The sequence below is a fragment of the Aythya fuligula genome, chromosome 19, assembly GCF_009819795.1.
Source record: "Aythya fuligula isolate bAytFul2 chromosome 19, bAytFul2.pri, whole genome shotgun sequence".
In the NCBI taxonomy this organism is placed as follows: Eukaryota; Metazoa; Chordata; class Aves; order Anseriformes; family Anatidae; genus Aythya; species Aythya fuligula.
Genome location: NC_045577.1, coordinates 2,295,283 through 2,323,123, shown reverse-complemented (window position 1 = coordinate 2,323,123; position 27,841 = coordinate 2,295,283). Strand labels below are relative to the sequence as shown.

Here is a 27,841-nt window from a genome sequence, read left to right as displayed (position 1 = left end):
CTCAGCATGGGCTATTCAGATACACAGCTCTTGAAAACGGCTGGAATTTAGTCTTTCTCTCTCTGTTTGATTAAATCTAAACATTTTAAGTGATAAATGGGAGATAATCCTGCACCCAGAGTGCCAGTACCTTAGGTTAAGGCACTTCCTTGGGATGAGGGAAGCAGAGACTTGGTTTGTCCCAGCATGTAACTGAATGACATAACAACAAAGGAGGCTTTATTATATCTAAAGCTAACTGAAATTTCATCACTTCTCTCTAATCTTTCTTAGCTGCAAACTTACTTCGCAGCCCGTGAGCACAAAGTGATGCACAGTGTGGAACTTTTCCCTTTCCAACTCTTCAGGACTTTGTCCTGTAGCCCAGAGCAGCACCCTGGACACTGTCATTAGCAGATGTTGGGGGGCAAAGGGATAATCTATTTCACTTTGATGAGAAATTTTGTCCTCACTGAAAATTCTCACTATCCTGTTAAGTATGATTCAGGGTTTTGTACATAATTAATTCACATGAAATGTTGAAACAGTACTTTTGCTCTTCTCATGGCCCACAAATAATTTTGCTTTGAGTTACACTTAGCTGCATGCCTTTCCACTTGTCGAAAGCATGTGTTTTCACGTGTGTCTTTGGTCTACGCTTACTCTAAATGAAGCTTAGCTTAGATACTACCAACTGTGACAAGAGCTTGCATCACATCCAAACCTACCCTTCTTGGGAGATCAGCATTGGCCAGACCTATCTCAGAAGTGCCCAAATGGACTAATGAGTAAGAATACCGAACAGAACACCTCCATAGACTTGCAATGCCCTCTCTTTCTTGCATGCCAAACAATACAATGCCTCCATCAGAAGTCCATTTGTGCACCTGCCTGTGAGGGTGCTGTTCCTCTAACATCCTCTGTCACACTCCCCTCTTTTACTGGGCTGTTGCTCTGATCTTTTGGGTTGCACCAGGAATTGTTTATAACAGATTTGTTGAGAGGGACAGCATCTCTCTGACAAACACAGAGCAGGTTTTGTAATGATCTGTGTGACTAAAGAACTTGATTTTTTTATTAAAAGGAACTGATTCTGTATCAGCATGGAGAAGTTGGAGATACGCAGTGTTAGCCTCGTGAATACAAGTATCCCTGCATGTTGCATGTATTTATTTTGTCAGGCAGAAGGCTGAGTAAAATGATGCTGTTCCCCTGTTGTCCTCTGATTCATAGCCTACCAAATTTGACAAGATGAGTGGTTTTGGTATTTGGGCACATGTGGCTGTACCAGTGGTTGATACCAAACAAGGACGCTCGGTAGGAGGCAGGTCTGGGCTGCAAGCTGAGCACGGTGCCTGCGCTGGGGCTGGATGGAGTCCTGGTGCCCTGGGGCTGCCTCAGCAGGCACCACCGCAGGCATTTCAAATGCAGGATTGCTCTTCCCCTTCTTACTGAGAATTTGTGTGACTTCAGTGGGATGGTGTCCCCTTCACCTGTCTTCTGTGGGGGGGGATTTCTTTAAAGAACCCAAACAGTGTGCCTTAGAATCCCTGTTATTTTCCTAAAAAAAACATTGTACAAACAAGCTTTGTCACGGAAGAGCTGGGAGCAGTGAGTGACAAGTTCAGTTAAACATTAGTGATGGGTTGTTTTTTTTCCAGGGGTGGCGCCTCTTAAATGTCAGGAAAAGGAGACCTTCCTGCTCCACTGTTCTTACAGCTTTGCTTTGTTTTTCAAGCCTCTTTGTGGCACTTTCTATCAGAACTCTTGTGGTGTTTCATTGAAATTTTAACAGCATGGCTGACAGATGCCCAGAGAAAAGCTATGCAAAGTTCTTTAAGCTGTGCTGTTTGTAAGAAATACTCGCTGGCAGCCCTGCTATTTTTAGCAGTAGTGCTCCAGCTGAGATGCTGCTCTACGTGTTCGGTGCTTAATTGTCTAATAAAAACCCATACTCATTTGTAACTTGGGAAGCAGTGCGTGATGGAGGAGTTCTTGGCTGTGCGTTGTTGTGATATTAAAACAATTGACATAGAAGTCTAAATATCCCTTTAATAAACAACACCTCCGAGCAGGTTTGTTGGCTGTGGGGGCAAGGAGAGGCAGAGCCGTCAGTGGGAGCAGGGGGCAGGACTGCCCTGAGCTGCTGCTGCTCCTACGGACAGTGCTGGTGATGCCCCGCTCACAGATCACAAACACAGAAATATCAGAACTCATTTTGTGCATTTTTTGTGACAACTGTGTCAATTCCTACCAGATGAAAAATGAATCAGGTTTTAAAATTCTCGGTAGGAGCTGCTGTAAGCACCAGAGGGAACCTCCAAGGAGCAGTGACCCCTCTGGCATTTGCATGGTAAGCTAGAAAACCCCAGGTAGAAGCAAGATCTAGAAATATCCCCTCAAATCTTGCTCTCAACAACAGTAGAAGCAACAGTCTGTATCTCCGAAGGCACAGACCTCCCGATCAGCCCTGTTGTGTGTAACCACCTGCTGGAATCAACCTTGATGAAATTGGGCAGTTGGAAAGGCGTGGATGTCGGCTGATACCATTAGTGTGGATTCATGCCCATTGCGGTGTTTGTGGCACTACCCAAAACAATAATCGTCTTCTGAATATCCTTGTGCACAACCAAAATACCATACTATAACAATTGTTTGGTTGTCTTTAGCATGTTTTATAAGAATTGCAAATATTTCATAGACTTGAGGGAAGCCTTGGGTAGATGCATTTTCTAACCACTAAAGGTGTTGGGGGGCAAGTGCAGGAAATGCCATGAGTGGCAGTGAGCGAGTAACAGCACAGACTCCAGTAGCTCTGTTCTGCTCTCAGACTTTCCTTCTGCCCCAAGCTAGGACGAGAGCTCAGGAGCTCTGACTCATGTTCTGTCTCTCAAGTCTTGACCATGGCCCCATACCTGAAAGTCCCATGGTCCCAGAAACTGCATCCGTAAGAGTAACTGAGCTTAGCACCAGTCTTGTGTGCTAAAAACTCTCTAAAATCGTGAGAATTGTCAGTCTGCTGAGGAGTAAATGGAGAAGTTATTTCCTTATTTAATGCCGTGACAGAAAGTTGGGTATTTTCAGCAGTTTTCAGGCAGCTTGAAGACTGACAATTGTCTTTTTTGCTCGTCTATGGCTTATCTCTCTTTCTTTATTTTTTGAAGTCCTTTCCTTCTGGTAGGAACCTCCCTTTCCCCTAACAGAGTTGCTAAGAGAGGCTGATTACTCTGAAAGGAAATAAGCAGCGGAGTTGCTCCCAAGTAATGCAGGGTGAGTTTTTATCTAAAAGCCATAGGTAATAAATGACAGAGAGGTCAAAAACCCTGGTCTGAGTCCAAAACAGAATTGCTTCCAAACGAATGCTTAGAGGGGTTTCAGCAGACTTCACGATCTCTGATGTACCAGAGTAAGTCTGTGACCTTACAGCTGTGGCAGTCCAAATAATTTAGATACAGAGCTGCCTTTTAAAGCTTTTAAACATATATTTCCCTTGAAGGTCTTCTAGCGTGCCACTAATCCCTTAAGTTATTGCACTGAAGGCACTCTGTAATCCTTTAATTTACTCTCGTCTCAATAGAGATGGTGAACCAGCTGGGTCACTTTCCGTATTTGGTCTTTATCATTTTGGCTTTTTTGTCTCAAACACTAGCTGAGGGTAGCGTGCTTTCCTTTAAAACACCGCAGAGAACAGCTGAAATTCCAAGTTTAATTGCTCATGTGTTTGTGTATATGTCTATTTTAAAAACTGCCCAAACCCCAGAGCCTCCTCACCCATTTCACTGTTTTATACAGCCCTAGGGTCAGGCTTCTAGCTAAGTTTCCTCAGGCCCCTTGGAAAATCAACAAATGTGGAAACTGATGAAGTTTTAAAAACTGAAATAATACCCAGTATGGGAGAGGTGAGGGTCAAAAGCCAGTGCTCTCCACAGGTAATTGCTGGATGCTTCATCTCCCAGTCCTACGGGGGACTAAGCTTTTGATGTAGAATTTCGTGGCGGTGCTGGAGGCAAAGCCAAGTGGTAACGTGGTAAGTGGCACTAACCAAGCACCATGCTTTTTGAATAAGCAGAAATACTACCTCGAGCAGCACGTTGGTTGTCTCAATTTGGCAGTTTTGTCCTGTCCATTGCTTCTTGCTTGCACGAGGGACGCGCGGGTTTGTTGTGGGTTTGTCCCTGAGGGCTGGGCTGGAAGTCCTCCTGCTGCTGGAGGTGGGTTTTGCATACTGGCTACTCAGCAGTACTTGAGAAATTCATTTTAAGTTGAGCGTCGAAGCGTTCACGTTGGAGAAAAATATGCCCTGCAATTGTATAGACTTTGAGAAGCATCGGCAAGAAGAAGGAAGGCCAAAGTTGTGCTTCATTAACATTTACACTGAAAAAGGAGTCCTCAGATGTTGAGCACTTAATGTTTCTTTTTGAAGAAACCAATTTATTTGAAGTGCAAGTTTCTTTTGTACATTATGTGCTCACACTTTTGATTTCTCACAGCACTTCTGCGCCAGTGAATTCCTTGTAGTGTCGGGGATCAAGCTTGGTCTTGTTCTGAAGTACCCAAATGTGGTAATAGGTGGACTGTTGGAAAATTTGGCATCTGGAGTTAAATTACAGGATGCTTCTTAAGCTTCTTGGTTACTATGGTAACAAGTAATAGTCATCCTTCGTGATTAAGCAGTGTCCATGGTAACCAAATGAGCAAGTTTTAAGTGAAAGATATTTTCCCTTTACATTTTTAGCAGTCAAAGGTTAACAGTGATTACCTTTATACCCTTAGATGAGAACAAACCTTGATCTGGCTGGCATATTTAAAGTGAGAACATTTGGTGTTCATTTACATAACTTTACTTCTAGGACCAGCTGAATTTTGGGTGAATTCCAACATAAAATTTCTGAGAGCGGGGTGTGGCGCATTAATCTTCCTAGGAAGAGTGACTGTTGTTCACTCCACGTGCTCAACTGTTCCGCAGCGTTGCAGCGTGTTGTTAAACAGCCTCCTTCCTCCTCCCCGCAGTGGCTGCTGGTCAGCAGGGAAGGAACCAATCCCTTTGTACATCCAGTGTATTTTTAGGGCAGAAGATGTGATGTTAATGTAGGTAAGAACATCGTCCTGCTTCCTTCCACCTCAACAACAGGATGGGAGATGTACAAGTGATATAGCCCTGCTTGATCCTTTTTGTTACACACATACTTTTGTCTGTGGGTGGGCAGTGGGTATCACTTAAACACCTAGCGACACCATCACCAAGGTTGCAGAAGTTCTATAGGACAGTGGGATAAAGGCTCAGCGTAGTTGTAATGGTGGTTTCTGTATGTCCATCTGGGGCACACAGTTACTTGTATGAAATAAGGAAATGTGACTGCTTTGTGATCTCTTCTTTCCTGTCTCTTCCATCAGCACTGGGGATGTCTGAAGTCTAACAAGAGAGCTGGGGGAGCTGATGCCTTCAGGTGTGCTTTCAGAGCACGTGTGTGTAAGAGAAGTGGAAGTACCCCTCCTGCCCCCCAGCACCAAGTCGAAGCATCAGTCTCAATGAATTAGGAACTGTGGCATGTAAAACAATTGCTAAGAGAGTCTAAATAGCTAGAAGAAAGGCACCTGAGTAGCAGTAGTAAGGACAGGAGGCATTTTCAGCAACACCCCGTGTGTAGGCACACAGCTACCGATGTATCCCAGGGTGCATGTCCCACATCCACGCCAACCAAATGCAGAACACTCATGGAAGCACTCACTTTTAAAAAGAATTAGTTTGGCAGAGCTGACGCTCTTTTATAAGCATCATCTTCTTTCTGTAATGCATATTAAAATGAAGGAGAGTTGTTTCTGTTTGGTTTAGGAACTCTTAGGCATCCTGCATGAACGCTAGGATAAAGAAAAAAAATAAATCTCTGCTATCCCTGTCCCTAGCCATAATTCTAGCCCTAGTCCTAGCTAATGGTAACTGCAGGAAGAACAATGTTTTCAGACTTCCCTGTCACTGATGCTTTTTATTCTGTCTTTGAGTTGCTTCATCAGGAAAGATGCTGTATTTGGCCAGCGGCTACCAAAACTTGCTGCTGTCCAGTTAGGTAAAATCTGTTCCTCTTTAAGTGTTCCCAGTGAAACTGCATCCTCCATAGCCAGTGTTAAATCCTCACCTGCTGCTTTCCCGAACAATATTAAAGTTCCTGCAATGTTAAAGCAATCTAACTCAGATTAATTGGCTCTGGGCATTAAGACTCTTCCAGGCTGATGTAAGAGCTGCATGTACTATGTGGATTTCAAATCTTAATGTTTGGTCTATTATGCAGATGGATGTGAATGGAGATATGTATGTGACCCCATTTATCTCTCTAATGAAGTGCCATCAATGGAACATCTGTTTCTTTGCTGTAGAAGATGAAATCTCTGATGAATCATGCTTATAAATTAAGTATTTATTTATTTAATTTGCATTTTGCCAGTACAGACCTGTTACAGCAGCCACCATTCCTAACTGCAAAAATGGCCCAGCAATAATTAAAGTGCACAAAGTTTTTATTTGTGCTGTGCTGCAGAGACGGCTGTCCCAAACGGGTCTGTAGCTCACCTCTCCCAGGCAGCTGTTAAAAAAGCCCCCAAGCAGGCAGAAGAACACCTTATGCAGGAGACAGACCTCGCTGGTGGGAGGCAACACCGTGGCTGCAGTCTGGATGCAAAACTCCCATCTCGTGGGGTTTGCCACTGTGGCACTTGGGCAGAAGGTGACTGCGGACTTTTAAGATAAGCTGTGAGCTCTGATCCCAGCCAGGGGAGCACACGGCTTAAGAACAAGCGGGAGGAAAGGGGTAGCTAAAGTGAGGAGCAACTTGCAACTAAAACTTCCAGTGAATTAAAAGGAAAAAAGAATAAGAAAAGAAATCTGTTCTTGTGAGTTTTCCAACTCCCTTTTGCAACCCAAGGAGCTGTCACCAGATGGGAGGCCTCGCGGGACCCGTGCCAGCTGCCCTGCAGCCTCAGCCAGACCCCGCTGCGGGAGGCACAGGCTGGTCCCCAGCCAGACATTTGCCCCGCTGACCGGGCAGGTGCCCACGGCCAGCCCCAGGACCACACACTGCTGGGGCCAGCAGCCTCGGGCAGCGCTCCAGCTCCTTGGGGCTCCCGGCAGTCCCTGGAGAAGAGGGTTATGTTCTCCCTGCCTGGCCCTGCTGATGCATGTAGGTGGCACAGCTGACGTCTGCAGGGCCAGAGATGAGGGAGTGTGAGAGTTGCTCCTTGGTTGCATCTGCGAGCAGGCAGCCATGCTGATAGAGTGCTGCAAGAAAGCCGTGGTAACAGTTCTGGGGCTGTGCAGGAACGGTAAGCGTGATGGATGAATCTAATTTAAATCTCCCCAGAGCTGACTTCTTGTTCTCCGAACTCCGCGTTGCTTGTCTTTATCATCGCATAGGAGGAAGCCGATGTTCCGCCTCACTTTATCATCCTTTCCAGTTTAACCAGAGTATTAGCAGTCTCCCCCAGCTGGCCCCAGCTAGGCTAGAACTTCATCTTTTTCTGATGTATTTTTTAAGTCTGTGCTTGATTTCAATTTTACCCTGGAGAAAAGACTCCTAATGATATGCCGTTAGCAAGAGGCGAATTTGTTCTCTAGGCTTCACACCAGAGAAAGATAAATATCATACATATTTTATTTCAGAGACTGATAAATAAAAAATAAAAATACCAAATATGTATAAATACACGTATCTAATTAAAAATACAAGACAGTAAAGATGGAGTTTGTAATAAAGATGCCTCCATCAGCATGATGTGCTATTTATTTTTAGAAAGGGGGGTCAGCTTTCAGGATGCCTTGTGTACCGTCCCTGTCACTGCTCTGGCAGCAGGTCTGGGGACCTGCAGCTATGACTTTTTCATTCATGGGTCTGTTTCTCCAGTTCTGTAGTGAACAGAAGTTGGTGCGTATGTTTTCAGACTCCTCATGTTGAGACTTATCAAAGCTTTCCATCCCTGTGCCTTCCCATTTGTGCTATTTTCTTTTTCCTTCCTGTCCCTGGGGATGTTTTTGCTCTGTGCCCCAAAGGAGAGGGCTGCCTTTCCCTCACTTGCCTGGGGAAGCCCCCGTAGCCATCAGTGGTACCAAGCATGGGCTGAACAGACCACAGCGGGGCGAAATCCCCCAGCCCTGGTGGCTGTGCCAGAACTCAATTTCTTCCGTGTGGATCCCACCTCCTTTGTCCTCCTGCTCCAGCAGTGCCTGGGGCTTTGGCTGGCAGTGAGGTGGCTTCAGCTCCCCTGGTGAGGCAGCAGCAGGACCGCTGCTGGCTGGTGATGGGCACGGCTAATGCCAGCTTTGGGCATGTGAGGATGCACTGAGCTTCCCAGGAAAGGAGTGGCTGCAGGAATGGGCAGCCAGACCCCCAGGAAGACAGCAGGAAAGGGCAGCAAGTCCCTCTTCTGCTTGCATGCATCAGAACCCACCTTGGCACGCTGCCGGGGAAAGAATTCTCGTGCTGGGTGGTAGCAGAGAGAAGAGGAATAGGTGCGTATCATGCGTGCAGAAAAATAGCAGCTTTTTTCAGTGCTAGATTCAAGAGCCATTAATAGCACTTGCTCAGGAGCGGTATGAGGAATGTTAAATACTACACAGTGATATCCCAGAACCTGGCACAGAGATGACATGAGATCTATTAAAGTGCACAGCATGCTATGGCAAGGGTCAGTGTAACTTCAAATCATTATTTAACAAAGGAAAAGAAAAAGCTCTTCTTCCAGATGTTAGTCCTACTTTGAGAGAAGATGGTGATAATCTCTGACTGATGGGGAGCTGTTTTGTCCGATGTTTTCTATGGGTTGGATTGTTTCTGTTTTCCAGCCAGTCCTAATGGGGATCCTCAGTTTGCACAACTCTCCAGCCGCCGTTCCTGTAGCTGCAGAGGACCACATGGCGCTTACTGTTGCTTTGGATATGGTTTAACTTTGAGGTACTTGGGTGTGGAGCCAGGACTTGGACTCGGTGATCCTTGTGGTTCCCTTCCAGCTCAGGATATTGTATGATTCAGGTGCCTTAGGATACTCCAGGCAGGCGCAGAACTGAGGCAGAGATGGCATTCCGTGTTTTGAGCTGAGTGTGGTGGTTTTGTAACAGTTAAATCATCTGTGAGGGAAACAAAGGTAAAGGTAAGAAGCTTGAGTCAGGTGCAGTCATTGTGGACAGCATTAGCTATACGCATGACCAGCCTCTAATTATTTAATCCAAAATGCCTTGTGCCAGAGTGTAGCACAGAAGGCAAATCCCAATCCCAATTTATTCATTTGTTTGTTTTCTACCTAAATGGTTAGATAAGTAAGAATTTATTGACAAGGTACAATTCTATAAACAGTATCCTTAATTGTTTGTAAAGGTTGGGAAAGCCTGGGAACGCGAGCAACTGTTTCTTCTTGGAGCCTGAAGTGAAGGGGCAGTAACTCAGTGACTGATGTGAGGAGTCCTGGGTGCAGCCGGTTGGGTTGCTGGGCTTTAGAGAAGTGTGTGTAAGCAAGGGATGCTAGGATCTGAAAAGAAATAATTTTATTCTAATATAAAAAGTGGTGGTGACACAAACTTTCATCAGCCTGGGGAATATCCATTGCGGATGTTCATTAGCTTTGCTTTTAGATGAGTTGGATTTTTCAGAGGGCATCATTACCTGCCCTAAACTTTTGCTTCTCGACCATTTTTACTTAAAAGTCAATTTTACTGCCTAATAAAGGTTTGACTTTGAATTAATTTTGTGCGGCATAACGATCATAATGTTGCTGTAAGGGATCAGCTGGTGCTCACCAGGGGATCATTAGGACAACGGGTGACAGGTTGCAATGAGCAGTTCTGCAGGTAACTGCACAAAGGAACTGACCTCGCCTCTCTTCTCGTCCAGCCGACTGGGCCGGGAAGGGGCTATGTCAGCAGGCACATTCCTAACCCATCGCTGGCTCTCCTTGATCTTTGTCCATTGCAAAGTGGGCGTTCTTGCATCTCTGCTTCCCACTCGAAGTTATTCTTGCCTCTTGATGGAGAAAGTTGGCTGAAGTTGTTGTTTGTAATTTTCTCTCTTTGTTTATTCCCAGCGTAATACTCCACTCTTAAAATAGTGCCGCTGTCCTAACAGCATCTTGGAAATGCCCCTTTGGATTCGGATGAGAGATCCTCCTTGTGGCCACCTGCGGCTGTCCGAAATGGAGGCTTTTCCCCAGCCCCTTCTGGGTGTTCTGAATCACACCGACACTGCAGACATCTCCTCTCCAGGGATTGTTTTTAATTCCTACGTGCTACCGTGAGCCACGTTAAATAAATCACTTCTGTCACTACGTGCCTCCTCCTCTCCTCTGCTGGGCGTGCAGTGAGGAGCTCTTAGATAATGCAGAAATTAGAGAAATAACAGCTAAATTCATTAAGCAATAAAATTAATTCACCAAGTGTAATTGTATGAGCAGGAGACCGGTAATTCCTGTTCCCTCTGGTTTCACAGAAACCCCACCCTGCCCAGCTCAGCTCCGAGCCGGCACAAACCTCATGGGGCTGGGCAGGGGAGCACCAGGGGACGGCCCCGAGCCTCCACGGGCGGATCCCAGCCCAAGGCCGGGGGCATCCTGACCTCCTCACGCCTGGCATGCAGGGTCTTGCCATCAGCCTCTGGTTCTGGTGAACACCTAGTTTTCTGAGGAAACTCCAGAGGAGCTGGTGAAGTTTCTTGTCCTCTAACGTCTCCGTTCCCTAAAGCCCGTCACTGCGGTCCCAGCCTCCTGCCGCGTCTCCCCAGCGCTGCTGGCTTGTCCGGCATTCCAGTCATACTTCTCCTGCTCGCTGCCTCTGATGAAGTCATCATCTCCACTTCTCTCATCTCTGGCTTGTTCGGAGTGCCATGGCATGTGTGCTGCTGACAAGCACAGCTTCCTTTTGGTGAGTTGAGGGAGATGGCTTCTCATCGCTAACTCCTCATTCAGATTCGCACCTCCCTTTCTTGCTCGGAGTTGGAACAGTTTCATATCAGCAAATCAACTTGCTGGGAAGTGTCTGCTTGTTAGCTATTCACTCCAGCTGGTTCTCCTTGCTTTTGTTTGTGCTGTCTCTTCCACTGGCTGATCCCTGGAGTTGTGTGTCAGAGGAGAGCAGGAGAGGGGGAGCGTGTGAAGAGGGATGAGCGAACAGAAGGAGTTAATGTATTTCCTTGATGCTAATGGGAGCAGAATCCTGATGATCTCTTGGACTAGCTGTGATTCACAAGAGCAGGTAATGCAAATGTAAAAACATCTCACTTGTTAAGTGAAAAGTAAATAGTATTAACGTTTGTTCCGTGTGTGTTACACACAATGACCTGCTCGGTAGCAGTGTCTGAGGAGGTGCAAGGAGGAAAGCAGTGATACTGAGTGGGTTAAGGGAATTTGGGTGCCAGGAGCTCCCCGCTCTGCTCTGCTGCCGGTGCCCTGGAAGCCTGGGGGGATTGCTAGGCTGCTCTGTAACTATTTCTCAGCACTAAGAACGGGCATAGAAAAGTAGTAAGGATTAATTATGCTGTTAATTCAAATGCCTTGAACTAGTTAACAAATCAAATGCATTTATTGCTCTACAGAAACAGTTTCAGAAATATTCATAAGCCCTAGGTCCTAAATTAACATGTAATGTTTACAGTTAGTGTCCTTCTGTTGGCAGCGAACTCAGCGGGATGCGTTTCAACCCTGACAGCTTAAAAACAGTCCTAGTGCGGTACGCACCAAAAGGCATTTGGGACCCAAGTATGTGTGATAACCTCTGGGAGGTCTCAGGTTTTGTTAATTGCAAGGAAGTTTCTCTTTGAAGATCTTATCCTGCTATGTGGAAAACCCAAAACATTGCAGCCTTCTGTAAATATTTGGAAAAGCAGGAAGCACTTTTGTTTGTTTCTTCTCGCTTCGGTTCCTCTGCAATTGCATAACGTGGAGGCATCCCAGCCCCGCGTCAGTCTGAGCAGTGCTGTGTATGGTGAGATCTGGGGCATGGTCGTGGGACAGAGCTGGGAGGGCCAAGAGCACGGTTCTGCAACGTGCACGGTGGAACTAAAACTGCATGTGAGTAGAAATGCCTGGTTATCATTGTGCAAGTAGGGAAAAGCGCAGAAAATGCCATCAGTTATGAGGAGAGAAGTAGACGAGGAATGTCCGTGAGAACAGCCACTGTTCTCAGAGTGATCCATGAACCTTTTCTAATCTAATGTTGAGATATTTAAGAGCATCTAGAGAGCCAGCTAATATGCTTGGGTGGACCTGATTCAGTTGTCAAACAGTAATTAGATGACTTCTTGTTGCTTATCTGTATATATCCCAGATTTATTTGGGCATTGCACTGTTGGCTGGTGGAAATGGCCGCGAATCCAAAAGCCATCCGTGGGCACACGTCCTGAGATGCTGCACGAAGAAGTCCCCGGATCAGGTCTGATCTAGAGTAAATAAATGGCCAAATGAAGGTATAATCCTGGAATGGTGTGAGCGGAGGATAGCATTCAGCTAACAGAGAAATTCACTGGCTAGTGAGGCTGTTATCTAATACGAAGTGCTTCTGGAAGTGCCAGTCCGCGGCTCGCTGCCTGCAGAGATAGCGCTCCTCATGCCGGGGCCCTTTATCGTGGGACGCACAGGGGATGGCAGCACTCACCGAGGAAACCTTGCAGTGTTCTCACGGCATCTTCAAGACTTTTATCAGCTGTGAGTCTCATAAAAGGCATTAAAATGTCGAGGGGTCTCACTGTGGTTCTGCAATGAAGCCGAGTGTAGGAGCCTGGAGTCCTTGTGCTGGGCTGTGCTGTGGGGCCTGCCAGCAGGGCCCGCCAGGCTGAAATGGTGTGGGAGTGTGGAGGGGGACGATGTGTTAGAGGTGGTGAAGAGCAGGCTGAGGTCAGGTACTGAAACTGCTCTCTTGTAGCTTGCTTGTCTTGTGCACAGGTGGGCGATTTGTCAGAAATCCCAGGAAATAAGGCCTGGAGGAGTAAAAAGGGCAGCTCAGTCCTTCACACAGCCCGACTGTTCACTATGTGAGGCTTTAAAAATAGCTTTAGCTTTAGCTCCTGACCCTTCTCCATGTTTTGGTCAGCTTGGAGTGGGTGTGTTGGCTGGTTCTGCTCTGAGCAGGCTGTAATTGTTCAGGAACTCCAGAGCACAGTTTGTGACTTCGGTGCGGTCCCGATTAGACCCAGGTATCAATCAGCCCTGGGTCACACCACACTCTCCCTTTCTCTGAGGAGCTCTGACCCACGGGGTTGAGAGGAAGCAGAAACGTGGGCACATTGGCCTGGCAGGCCAAGGTGGTGCCACATCACCTGTGTGGAGCAGCGAGAGCTTCCCCCTGTGCTGGAGGCGAGAGGTGGGTCTGGTTGGGGAGCTCAGCACTGCTGAGCTGGGCAGGCCTCGGGGAAGCGATGTCTGGCACCTGGCTTTGTGTAAGCCCATTGTTCGTGTTCTCCAGCCACGCATGGGAGAAGTTCTTTAAACAACGTTTATTGGACTGGTCAAAAAGAAGTTGCAAAGCAGCTTCTTCAGCTGTCTCGTCATGCTGAGCTCACTTTCAAAGTGCTGGAATTAAGTAGGTTCTTTATGAATATCAAAAAAAAAAAAAAGAAAGAAAAAAAAAAAAAAAGAAGAGGTTGCTGTTCAAAGGGATGGGAGCCTTAGTGTGGAAGGAGCTGGTACCCAAAGACCTGGTTGCTCCTTGAGGTGCACAGTGCTGCACTCTGCAGAGAAGTGGCCAAGCAATTCGAAGGCTTGGCAGGAAGTTCGGAGGGCAGTGAGCTGCTGCTTGGGGCTGCCTCTCTGCAGGTTACGTGGCTGCTGGTGAGGCGTTTTGGGTGGGATTTCCAACCAAGGAAGGTGTCTCTGAAGAGGCACTTCACCCAGCCCATGGGCAGACTCTCCCAGTCGGTCCCTTTGCAGTAGTTGGGGACACTTCTCAGGAAGTGCTGAGTGGAACCGCAGCTATTAGCTGTTCCTTACGGTCCCTGGGTGACAGCAGGCTTTGGCAAGGGGAGAACCTTGCTAAGGGGACAGCCTTCCTTGCCAAGACCTGATTGCAGCAAATTGCCTATTGCAGAGGCTGAGAATTGGCAAACAAACGACCTTTAAGTTATATTAGTTACGAGAATATCATTGTCTGAGACATTCTGAATATAGGTTGTTCCATCCTTAGATGTCTTTGCATACTAATTTGTAGAAGCCTCCCTCTAGCAGTGTCTGCTATCTGATTTCCTTCTCCAGCAGGTATTCTTCTTCAGGCTACCTCTCATTCATAAGAATCATAGTAATGATATAATTCACGGGCTTTCCTGTTGCTTGTGAAATTCTGTGTTAGAATGAGTTCCCCCAAAGTTTACTTCAGCTCTGTTTTTTTGTGGTAGTTGTTTTTATGCTCATCATTTTTAAAAACGGAACAGCTGTGTGAAAAATCTGCTTTTCAGTGTCATGCTGAAATTGCTGTTGATTTACTGTTGCCTTAGCTTGAATTCCATATTGTTTAGTAAATAAATCAGTGTTACATATCCCTACTGTCCTTCAAAAGTGGTCAAGAAGAAATCACTAGAGGATTAGAGAGGGAACTTAAGCATCCTGTGCCTGTAACCCCATGAGCAGTTTCCCTTAGGAGTACCAAGTCCACATGTGCAAAGATCTGTACTTTGCATATAATTGTCACTCATCTCGATATGTTTTCTGTTTACCCATCTGCAGCCAGGAAATAATGATAATGCCAACCTGTCAGGCATCATCTGAAGCTAACAGTTTTGTAAAAAAATGTTAATTGTTGAAGGTGAAAGTCTTGCTGATTGAACATTGTTCTAGGTGGCTGTGGGAAATCTGATTGTTGTGCTGGCTCATTTGCAAGGGCACCTCAAAGGAAGAAGCTGCATTTTGCATGGCCTGCTGCCATTTCTGTACTGTTCCTGCGCTGTGTGTTGTAATTCCTCCCTGTTTTCTCTACCATCCGCAGAGTCCCCCCCGGAGAGGTGCGGGCAGAGGCGCAGCATGCCCAGCGGGGTCCCTGAGAAGAACCCCACCATGGAGCCTGCAGCCACGACACCTTTCCGGGTCACGGTAAGTGCCTTTTCCCAGCCTAGTGATCCTTGTGGGGTTTTGCCAGAAGGGAGAGGAGCTTGCTCATCCTGAGGGAAGAGGTGGTATATGTGAAACACTTCGGTTATGTACTACTAAATAAACACGCTGCTGCTAGGTACTGTTAGCAACAAACAATGTGTCTTGTTAAAATGTGTCTTGGTAAAGCAACAAGATTTGAATTTGAATCTGAAGCGGGTTTGGGTAACTTGTTTCACTGGGGAGACTTTCCTGGTGAGGTTTCATTTGTGAATCCTTCAGTTGTGCAGCATATTCACAGACTTATTTCCTTGTCTGCAACTGTCCAGTACATCCTCATACTTCTACAGAAGAATCTGCCATTAATTAACAGAAGAACTGCCAGGTTGATGGTTCCCCAGAGCCTGGTATCCTCTCCCAGCAGGAGCCTAGAGGAGCCATTCGCTGTTTTTCATTTCTTCAATCGTTTTGGTTTGCGGCTCTCTACTAATATTAATGTTCTGTTGTGATAACAGTAGGTAAAGAATGGGAAGTCATTTCAGAGTGGAAAGGAGCAGTGCTATTAACATCAGTAACAGTGGTACCAAACAAGAAGGGCATGAACAGGGTCTTTGGGCTCCATGGGGAAGGTCACTACCATGTCTATTATAAAGAAGGGAGCTAAAGACCCAAGCAGTCAGAGTTAGTGGCCGACCAAGGAATCTGTTGTTGCTGAGCCCTAGGTCTGTGATGTTGCATGTGATAGAGAAGTTGCCAAGAGTTTCACTGCTGTATCAAGAAGCGGATTGAGACTAACCACAAGACTCCCCAGTCCCTGTCCTGTCTGCACTCCTGTAAGATCAGACGCTTGGGCTGCTTCATAGCTTTAGAAGATGATCCCTGTTACACCTATCGGTTGTGGGGTGAGTTAAAAGACGTTGTTTCTTCTTCAGTTTGAACATGCACAGTGATGTTTATCACTGCCTCCCCTCTGATGTAAGTCATCTCTTTAACATCCTGTAGATACTAGATAGACTTCTAGAGTGGATCACAGTAACTTTTGCAAGGATTGTTTTTATCTAATTAATAATATCAAATCCAGGTAATTTTAATTGAGGAATACACTCAGCTGACAAATAGGGGCACAACAGTGGGATCAAAATAAACATTTTCTAGAAAATGGGCAATAAGGATGAAGCTGGGAGTAGCTGATTTATTTATTTATTTATTTATAATGCATCATCAGCCTTAACACATCTGTAGTTAATTAAATAGAACTTTGGGAAAATGAGGTTTTGTAATCAGCTGAAGACACCCAAGTCTGTTGGGTAACATTTGAGGTAAACTCAAAAGTAAGTAAAAGTAAGAGAAATGTATTTAGAATTTCTTAAGAGTAAGTACAAACATAAAGCATACACAGCTGTAGACTGATATACCAAGTATGAGCAATAGCCAAGGCAACCAAAAGGTTATATTTCCAAGAGGAAAATGTCTGCTGTATGTGGATAATACATTTGAGCACAGATATTTTTATTTAGGGAAGAGGCAAATGATATTGGAGCTGGTTTGCTCGACATGTGTTTATATGTTTTCTCTGGAGATCACACCTACTTTACAGGCTCGGCTACCTCATAACAAGCCTACATAGGTAGAACCAGAATTTCAAAGGAAAGGCAATTGGTGCAATCTATAAAAAATCTGAGCACACCCAGTTCACCTGAGAACATTTGTACTGGTGAATGAATCACTAGCAGCAGTTTGTCTAAGTAGTTTATTTTAATTCTATAAACTGTAAACTACTGAATGCATGGCATTCGCTGTGGACTTTACTTTCTGGAGTCACTGTATGCAAACACATGCTGAATGTATAGGAGTTTGTTTTATGTTTTTTTGGTACTGTCCTGTTTGCTAAATGAAAGAGGAGGAAGTGTTGAAAGCAGTGAGTGGATGGCAGGAGTTGAGCTCTGTTTTGAAGCAGTGTGTACAGTATATGGTAAATTCTGAAGACAATGAAACAGAAAAACAACAGAGGATGAGATGTCTTGAAGCATTTGCTATCAGGGCATGTTTGGTTTTCTTTTTCTGGTGTTGATGGAAGTTTTTCTCCTAACAGCTCCCTGTTCTAACAGGTCAAAACACAGAGGGATCATCCTTAGGTCTGATCCCCCTTGTGGTCTCACCTTCTTGCTAAACAGGGTGCATCGTGTTTCAATGCCAAGAGGCAAACTAATTTTTTTTGACTCTAATCCCCTCATGCCATAAGCCATATGCCATCTATCTGAATTGATTGTCAGTTATAAATGCTCCGAAACTCTGAGCATAGCAGGCAGAAACACATTAAAACCAACTGAATAGGCATGCTTTTGCTTTGTGTCTGTCTTTCATCAGAATCTGTCTCAGCAAATGAGTATCTTTGAACCTTAAGCATTGTACTACTGCTGAAAGAGGCAAAGAAGGATGGGTACATCTGGATTCTTCACAAGACAGAGGATTTGGGAGTGTTTTTCTTAGTGCACCTGTGGCCAGTGAAAATAAAATGCTGTGTAGTCCTCTTCTAATGGTATATCTCCTGCTTTATGCTTTTAGAGAAGTTATTCCTGTCTTTAAGCAGGTTAGCTCAGGTAGTGAAACAGCCTATATGGGATATAGTTGCTTGCTTTGTCTGGCTAAATTGTTCAGTATGGATTAAATAAGGGCAATTGTCAGGTGGCTAATACCTAGCATTTGTCTCCTCTGAGTTACAATGCGCTATCATCTCATTTCTGTTTCTGCTCAGCCCTCCGAATGTTATTGCCATTAATATGAATAGCTTCATTACATACATAGTTTTTATGGCTGCCCAGATTTCAGCAGATGTCTGACTTAAGAAATATATTCCTCCTCACCTTCCTTCATTAACCAGAGAGGATCATTAGCAGTCAGTCCACTCCAGCCACTGGGAATAGTAATTAGTGCTTTAGTTTAGTGGTAATGGGATTATTACTTTTGAGTCTGCTGCGGAAGGTTTTGATGTTGTAAGCTTTTCATATTTTACAGATCATTGTTCTTCCCTGACATCTCCATCCTTCTGCTGCTGAGTCTCCAAGGGGCTACTAAGCTCAAGAGCCATTGGATTCAGCTCTTTTGACAGTGTTACACTCCCAATTGCTTTCTCCCATTTGAAAACTAAAGCATTCTAGAGTGGACGTGTCCTCCTCCCATACAGAAGTTTGCATGACAAGTTATGGTTAATTGAGTGTTACGTTTTTTTGTAGCAACTTTGGAAAACAACAGCTTATACTAGCTTTTCGAGTCCTAAAACATAACCTTGAAAATCAAGCCTTAAGTTTTCTGCTTCTCAATACACAAACTATTCTATGTGAACTGTTCTTATCCCTTCCACATGAAGTTTTTAATAGAGCTTCTCAAACATTACAAAAACTCTCTTAATCCTAGTCATCTCAAGTTGTAAGATGTTTATATTCCACTTCAGCCTGTCTCACTGAACTTCTGTGCTATCAGAGCTTTGTAGGATTAGGAGAGCCCTTTCTGACTGCTGCATTGGTGATTAGGAACAGTGGTGATTTGGAGCACGTCGGTATAAAACCTAGATGCAAGCAGAGGTGTTCTGGTCCTAATGAAAGAGCGTTTGTTTTGTCGTATCTTATGTAATCATGGAAGAGACTGACTGTCCTCACACACATCTTAGCAGGAGACATCTTTACAGTTAAGTAGTCTTGTTGGGACCCTTCTTATTTGGCATGATTCTGCCTCTTGAATGAGGAGACCTAATTAACAAAGGCTTTAACAGTATCTGAGGACAGAAAGACAGACTTGACTCAGAATAAGGTGTTAAAATGCTGCCTGCCTTGGCAGTGACCTGGAGTTGTCTCCCTGACAATGGGTAATTGGTAGCAGCTAATAATGCTCAAGAGCTGTGGACACCAGTGTAACCAAGGGCAAGTGCTGGACTCCTCTCCAAGGGAAGATGTTTGAAGTCTTGCTGTTGACTGACGTTTGCTGGTTACAGGGATGCAGAGAGGCATTTAGGCGCTCAGCATTGAATTCAAATAGCTTCAGCTGTGAGATGGGTTAAGCCTGGAGTTCGGGTTGTATTTTAACAAACACAGGGACCAGAAGATGAGAAACTCCGCTGAGTATGAAACCCTCCCACACTGCCCACCTTGCAGGGAAATCACGAGCAAGGGTGAGATTGCCGAGACTTGCTGTGTGATGCCTTCTCTCCCATCCCATTGGAATACTGCCATCTATTGACTGCTTTTGTTAGAGCCTGGTTCAGTTCTCTGCAAATATCCCAGGCCAAGCGGAAATCCAAACTGACAAAGAATTTGTGCAGAAGAAGTGGACTACGTGATTGGATCAAGAAACCGGCACGATTCCTTGCTGTTCGTCTGCCTCGCTGATTATGCAAGGAGCCTCCTGACAGACTGAATTAATATATCAGGTAGTCTGATTTTAAGCAGTTTGAAAACGGTTCTCTGCCTCCCTTACTGTGTTTGAAGAAGAGTCTGTGTACTCTCTCTTCCCATCAAACTGCCAGAAAGGGTTTAGAATTTTCGTCTCTCCAGTCCTTTAATCCTCAGTTCTAGTACCAATCATTTGCTTTCCATAATCTGGGAAAATGTTTCTGTGCTTCTTGTAGTTGAAGTCACATTGGCTCCAAAAAACAAAAGCAGAGCATCATTAAGGTTGGAAAGACCTCTAAGCTCATCCAGTCCAACCTTTAACCTAGTACTGGCAAGTCCACCACCAGAGCAGGCTCCCAAGTTCTACCTCTGCACATTTCTCTAAGACCTCCAGGGATGGTGACTCGACCACTGCCCTGGGCAGCCTGATCCAATGCTTCACAACCCTTTCAGCAAGGAAATTTCTCCTAACATCCAACCCAAATCTCCCCTGGCACAACTTGAAATCCCACCATGGAATTGTGTAACTCGGTTTGGAGGGGAACGATCTTCAGAGAGGCTTCAAAGGACAAACTCGGTGGTGCAAACACTCCTCACCAGGTCGCTGTCAGTCACGAAGCTGACTGCCATCTCCCTGTTTTCTCACGTTCCTCGTTGTCTGCAGGTTGTCTGCTCTGCGCTTCCTGTGAGATGTCTTTGAGCAGGAGCTGTCCTTTGTGGTTTGTTTGTACAGCGCTTCCCAGGTGGGCCACAGGCCTGGATGCTGCTTCACTGCAAATATATCTGTGCAACTGCTTGTTCCGTAAGGATGAGGATCATCAGAGGAGGGTTTTCTGTTTCCTCTGGGAAGCTTTTCTGAGCCAACGCAGGGGCTGGTTGTAGAGTCCCTCTCTGCCATGTGACAGCGCCCTGAGCAGGAAATCTTTTTAGGTTTCAATTCTTCTGCGTGTAATGTTACCACGTTTTCCAGCAGCTTTTCTGTCTGTTTGGGCTGAGTATGCAGCTGAATTTACAGTGCTACATTATGCGCTGTTCTTATGGCATTCCTCCATCTGTCCTGCTTTTAATCCTTGATAAATGAGGTATTAAGTCCTAATGGCATACCAGTAAATGGAAACTCCTGAAGAGATGAAAAGTAACCCTTCTACCATTCTTCTTCACTGAATGCAATCCTAAATAATGAGATCCTAGTTCAAGCTGCTGGGGATGATACAGCAAAAGATTTTTCCCAAGTTTTTCCAGTGCATAATATACTCTGTTTTCCATTTTGTTTCAAGTATTTTTTTTCTAAAGCAGTCATGTAAATTGTATTTTAATAGTTTGACTTTGGCAAATTTATCTTCCTGTATTATGTGAAGAGCTGAATGGTGCTTCCCTCGGCATGAACACCCCGTCTTTAATTGAAATGTAATTGTTTACCAAACCATTCCAACTAGAAGGGAAAATTACTATCATTTTGGTCTGTGGCTGCATACATTAGAGCACCCCTTTTACGGGAACTGAATTTAAGGAGAATAGGAACATTATCGCAGATGATATATAAACAGAAAGCTATTATCATTAAACTGTCAACTGCAACCGAATTTGGATAACCAGTGTTAGTGGCAGCAAGAAATATGTAAATTACTTCGGGAATGTATCTGTCAGTTCAGACACTGCTTGTGGAACAGGGCATGCTTGGAAGTTTTGAGTTTCCGAGCATTTTAGGGATTGGAAGAAAAACGAGGTCATCTTGAACATTTGCAGTTATTTCTAGTCTCACTGGTACTGTTTTGCAAAAATTAGCAGTGCTAACCTGACTGTCAGATTCATTTTTGTCAGGTACAAGAACAGCACGCAGACTTTGACCTCTTCAAGCGTCTTTGGTTGATAGATCTCCAGGCTCCCCCCAAAGGTGGCTACTTACTGGCACCCGCATTTTACAGCAGGGAGAAGTTAACTAACTGAGATGGGATCGTGCAGCAAAGCCAGGAAACGTGTCCTGAGCTGAATTTCTTAATTTCCAATTCCCAATCCTGATGTTAACTACTAGTTAAGTTACTCTTAATTACTTCTCTGAATCTTCCTTCAGTTTCAAGAGAATTAAATGTTCTTCTCAAAGTTGATGCTACCATATGAAAATGAGTAAGAGTTTTTCTGGCCTCCACATCATTGTTTCCAGGTCAGACAAGCCTGGCTTGCTTACTTTTCATGCCAGTACCTCATGTTGTCAAATTTTCAGCTTGTTATTAAAATTAGAGCCTTCTGTCTTAATTTTCTAAGTCACATTGTTAATGTAAATCTGACAGGTAATGTAAATATCTGCTCTGTGAGTGTTGAGTGTACCTTATGAGACGTAGGATAAATTCTAGTTAAATCCAGAAACCTAGATTTTGTTTAAAAAAAGGAACCCTTTTTTCCCTGCTCAGTGCTAGCTAGCACGGGAATTGGAAAGTAAAACTGACTGTAAATATAATATTTTAAATTATTTGAATCCGACCTTGTATATTTAAAATTTTCTAAGTAAACCTGGAGGTTTCAGCTGGGGGATTGCTGGGAGGCAGCACGGTTAAAGATCCGTGGGATTGTCAGATTTCAGCACGGGGCTGCACTTCAAACCACTGTGGATTTATTATGTGCATCAAGCAGGAGACAGGAATGACAGGATAAAAGACATGGTGCTATGACCTGCTTCACTGAAAAGGACTCAGCAAGGCAGGGAATGGACTTTTTTCCCTTTTTGAACTGAGTGTGTTCCAGGGAGGTCTCTTTTTCAGAGCCTGTAGCTGTCTAAAGGATGGTTTTACAGAAAGGAAGAGGCGTAGGGCTCCTCAACGGCTTAATTCACATGCTGAGGCCGCTTCTCTTTAAAATTGTCAGTAACCCTATTTTGGGTTTTGTGGAGTGGAGCATGGTTTGGCCTGCTTTTGATTGCTATCAAACCGACGTGGCTGGACAGCAAAGTCCTCTTCCAGCAGGGTCTGTCTGGGCAGCAGCAAGGCTCACTCTGGCGTGTGGCAGTAAGCAGGGCTGGAAGATGACCCGCTATTGTCAGCATCTGTTTGATGCTGTGTCCAAAAAGAATTAAGAGAGTTTGGTTCGCTCCTACACACAGCCCTCAGTCAGATCCTATTTAACCTGCAGCGGTGGCAGCTTCCACCATGTGGGAACTGGCCACGAATCCCAGCAGCGCTCTGCCCCAAATGCTGCTGAAACATGTCCAGGAATACAGGGGAAATCACTTCGTTGCTTCCCATGTTTCTAAGGAAAATAAAGTCAAATACCGTGCGTTTGCCAGGTGAGAAAGGGGACAGCAAACATTTCAGCATGTCCAGCTCTGCAGTGGGTGCAAATTAGCTTGATTCCATTCATTAAGCCATGCTAAATGTACACACTTCTTTCAGGCGAGCAGGGCCCACTCCCTGGGAGCGTTCAGGGCAGAAAATCCTTGGGGCTGCAGCGGGTCACGGCCTTGTGTCAGGAAAGAGACCAGAGACGGACAAGGAGCGAGAGGAAGAGGGCAGCGCCATGGTTCTGTGTCCCGCAGAGCCTGGGCAGGCTTCTGTGGGAGAAGCTGCGTGGCTCCGTGCCGTTTGGACTCTCTGAAGCTCTCCCCACTCCTCCACTCCCATAGCAGCACTGTAGTAGCTGTAGGAGAAATACCAACAGTTCCTCTGTGTTTTCATGGAGGGAGCCCATGGGAGGAATATTTAACATTTAGGCTGTAAGTAGGGCTAATAGGAAATGCTAATTCACATTTCATTCTTTTGATCAGTGTATATTGAATGATAATTACAGTGATAGTAGTTGGCACTTCTGTAGCACCTTTCATCTGAGGCTGTTAAAGTGTTCTGCCAATCTCAATGAATTCAAGCTTGCAGTCACTGTGAGGTTGCAAATTATCATAATGCCTTAAACTGAACGGGGAAACTAAGGCTTGGGGGAAACCAAGATTATGAGACATTCCCCATCTTTCATAATCAGTGTAACAGGGTTGGGTTTGCATAGTGGTGGTGCTAGGCATCTTGTGTAAGGAGCAGAAACAATCAAGGCATCACTGAAAGTGGTGAAAATGGTAAAAACTCTCCAAAGCATGTTTGGTTTTTGTGGCAGTTTCACAATTTAGTATTTGCTTGGGTGCTCTGTTGTGTTTTGATCTGTTGCAATTGTCTGAATTCCCCCCACAAAGACAAACAATGCCAAGCTCTCACTGGATTTTCCACCAACAGACTTGGATTTACATCAATTTTTTTCAGTCTTCCATTTCCAAAGGATGATTTGAACAGAAACAACTACCTCCAAAATTGCTTTAAAAATAAACACATGAAAATGTTTAAAACTGTTTCCTGGAAGTCCAAATGCAAAATGCTAATTAATAGGCTGTAGGAAGACAAATGAATCTGACTAGCTTCACTTTTGTGAAATTAATGAAATGCTAAAAGTAAACAAACAAAAGCTTTAATTTGTTTAAGCCTCTAGGCACTGAAGAATTCTCAGACTTCTGAGAACAGAGAAAAGAAGAGCATTAAAATGTACAGCTTGCCAGTGTCCCTTTAATTTGTTTATGGGTCACAGATAAAGAATTGTACTGCAGATATAAAAGGTAGGATAATAAACACATTCAGTTTTCCCACTTTGAAAAGCATTGATATTGTGCTTTCAGAAAACAATTCAAGAAGAGCAAGGTATTATTTGAATCTCTTAGAGAGCTCCAGCAGACCATGAGCATTCATTTAATCAGGACCTTCATCTCTGAACTTTTTCCATTTGGAAACAAGCATTGCTTTAGCTCATGGATATTAAATACTTAGATATGAAATTGATTGTAATGGAATTAATAGAAAGGTGTGTCATTGCCGCAGTTATCAGTAAATATTTTCCAAGTTTGTACTTAGTTTCTGAGACAGATGTATGCCATGTTTTGAGCCATCATTTCTTGGGCTTTGGTTGTGGCAGGTGGTTCACGTGCCATCTGCATCCTCTGCTAAGAGCTTGGGGTGCTGGGGCAGGAAATCAGGTAAGCGTTTGCTCTGCCCCTGTGGAAGCGCTGACTGAACATTACCAGGCATGTGAGAGCTTACAGCACTTTCTTTTGAATAGGGCTGTTACTTTAGATCATTTGTAAGTTGTTTTGGAGGTTTCTTCTTTCTATCCAAATCTCAGACTGGCGCTGCTCAATGCCAGGAGCTTCCTCCAGGTGGGGACACTGTTGTTCCAAACCAAGCACGGCTCCTGCGAGCAGCAGGTCTCTTTGGACGGTCAGATGCTGATTACAGTCTCATGATGCTTGCAGTTGAGTAACTTCATACTGTGGGTCTGCACGTAAACGTACGTGTTCCGATGACATTGATTTCGGGGTACTTTTTTCAAACTTCAGTTGCCATGGAAACAAGATTCACTTTCTCCTCCATGCTGCCGCTGTTCCTCAGCACTGCACTCTGATAAGGAATAGGCCACATTTGTCCTCCCCACCCTCTTTTTTTCCTAGTGAGCAGTGATAGTAGTGGCTCAGGCATCAAGGGCAATTTGTGAAAGAGACGGTGCGAGCTGCAAAGCCTTTCCTGAGGTATTCAGGTATTCCTGGGCCCTGGAGCTCTGCCAGCAACTTTCCTGTCTTTATCTTCCTCCGTAATTACAGTGGATCATATCTTACCTGCAACACTCTTCAAAGCACCAAGGAAATTAGCTCCAGAACTAATCATGTCTTTATTTCCTAAATAGCTCAGTGTAGTTATGTATATACTGCTCTGCAAATGGGATTCCCGGTGCTCAGCACAACCTGCCTCTGCTTGCCCCGCTCTCCTCCCTTCTCTCCTGCCAATTGCAAGATAATAGCCACGGATTTCCCATCGTATGGCTAGGTCGTAATAAATGGTCGAGTTCCCATGCCTCCTGTACAACTGGTGGGAGATTTGCCCCCGTGTGTCCCGGGCTGTGACGCTCAGAGCTGGGTCAGCTCGTGTCACATTCCGACAGCAGTGGGAGCCCTGAGGGGCTGCGCCACGGCTCTGCCTCCTTGCCGATGTCGGGGAGTTTCTGCTTGAGCTGCAGGGACCTCAGCAGCCCCCTGTTCCAGGGCACAGGGGCAGTGTAAGGGAAGGTGTGGCCAGGTCTCTGCTCACCTGCTTCATGCAGATGTTGCAGGAATAGGTGGAATCTAGGATTAGGTTTCTTTCTAGAGTAATCTTAGATAGCATTTTATTGTGTAGCTTAATACTGAGAGCAGAGATGGCAACGTCTGTAGATATACTTGGGAAATAGGGATGTGGTATAGAACAAGGCAGAAACTCAGCATGTCCAGGTAATGTTCCCATATCCCTGCATCCAGGCGCTTCTGGGCACTGTGATCCCCTTTTGGGAAGAATGGTGAAAAAGGCGTCCATACACCTTGCCTGGGGTTTTGTACATCTGGGTCAAATCTAGAATTTTGTAAAGATTTACAAATAGTAATTCAAGCTGTGCTAGCATGAGGAGGAAGGCAGACACCTTGATAGGAAACAAGAGACTCAAAGCTGCACAACTGGAGTGGCAGCCAGCTGAAGCAGAGTGCCAACAGGCCATGGTGCCTCCTCGTGTCAGACTTACTTTGAATGCTGCCTTCCTTGATAATTAGAAAGCGAGTCAAAAACAGTTAAGGAATAAATGAATGAGAATTAAATCTGCCTGATAGAATTGAAATTTCCTGCTGGGTGACAAAATTCTGCTTTAAAGATAGTAAATCTACTGCTAATAACTAGGCAAGAAATAATCTCAGCTAAGACCCAAAAATAGGCTCTGCCACTTACGATGTCTGTCTTATTATTTTGCAGAGGGATAAAACAACAGTGAACATAATTTTTGCCTCCAGTTCTTTCTCTGTTGTATCTTTGACAAACTTTCAAATCGAGTATCCTAAGAAACGTAGCTGTCTGCCATGCGCTGTACTGGTACCTCGCAGCACATTCTGCATTGCCATAACCCAAAGGTCAGGCACAAGGTACGAGCTTAGGAGGAAAAGAAAGCAGTAAACATTGGTGAAATAGAAGGGAGTAGTCTTGGACTGTTTTTCATTAAAATTTAAATTGATGATTGAATATCTATGATTTCATCTGAAAAGTAGAACCACTGGGTGATTTTCCATTTTATTTTGCATAGAGAGGGCAGGTGAAGACCTCACTTCCAGCCTCTAGATGGAATTGTGAGTTTCTGGTCTCTGGTTTTTATTTTAACTAGGAGGGAACTTACAGATTTTGAGAACTTTTTGACCAATTTAAAAACAACACCTGAAGTTCTTGTGGTTTTTGTAGTATAATTTCAAGTATAAAGATTCCTTCTACTTGATCCTAATTATTATCGCCTGGTACAGTCTTGAGCTTTCTTAAACAAAACTGTCTGATCTGCATGTCATTATAGACAGAAAACATCATGAAATCAAGGCTCGTCCACTTCTGTAAATGTCATATGTGTGTTATATTTATGCCTTCATTGTAATTTTTCTCCTTTTTTTTCAAAGCTGTAAGCAGAAGGTGAATCAAACTGAAACACTCAAAAGATTTTCATCAATTTTGAGATCAGGACAAATGAGCTTCATCTTAACTGTTTTCTCTGTGTCTGGAAATTAAGTTGTCTAGAAAGGTAGATGGGGGAAAATGCAAGACTGATGTATTGTCTGAATTATAGTAAGTATTCACTGTACCTTTGCAGGCGTTAACATTCTTGTTTGATTGCACATGTAATTATTGCTGAATACAAATGTTCCAATTTAAGCTTCAGAAATGTCGTGAAAGTCTTTGGAACCAAGACCATCTGCCTGAAACACCAGTTTCATATTTGAATGAGTAACTTTTACTGAAAATTACACAGTGAATCCCTACATTCAAAGGATAATAATAATTTTTTATTCTAAACATATCATCTACCAACTGCTTTTTAAATTTTATTAGTCTAGCAGCTGGTTTTGTAGAAAATGTGTTATTAAAACTACACAGGATTTGTCAATGAAAATGCCGTGACTTGATGCTGATACCTTTCTGTAGACCTAGAGTTGGTCATGAAAGTTGTGGAAAAGTAGGTTCGCTCTGCCAGTATTTGCTCTGCCTGGAAGATTTCAAATGGAAGTGAGTAGGAAGAAGCCTGATGATTAGATACAACATGATATCCACAAGCTGCCCCAAGGCCATAAATCAAAGTAGAGTAAGCACATATCAAACATGCTCATGAAGCGTTTTATTCTGTATCATATAGCAAAGGTGGACTTTAAAAGAGAACACTAATGTAAACAGATTTATGGAGATGATTTTCTCATCCCCCCCTGTGTGTTTATTGCTCATTTTGGAGAGCTTTGATACCTGTTTTAACATGAGGCGATGTATTTGAATAACTAGACTGCTGGCATAGGAACGAAGCATTCCTGAGAAGTGATCCTGGCCTTGCTGCTTATCTGCTGTGTAGTCGGTGTAGCAAATCACTTAGACACC

General features: G+C 44.4%; 1 protein-coding gene across 3 annotated transcripts in view; it reads left to right on the top strand.

Annotated features, from left to right (window-relative positions):
- The window catches only part of DAB2IP (DAB2 interacting protein), a 181,169-nt gene that overhangs the window by 42,067 nt on the left and 111,261 nt on the right, over nt 1–27,841 (top strand). For all 3 annotated transcript variants that reach the window (XM_032200072.1, XM_032200071.1, XM_032200070.1), the window contains one exon: nt 14,921–15,024. In XM_032200072.1, coding sequence (XP_032055963.1) covers nt 14,921–15,024 — 104 coding nt within the window. The remainder of the gene's footprint in view (nt 1–14,920; nt 15,025–27,841) is intronic.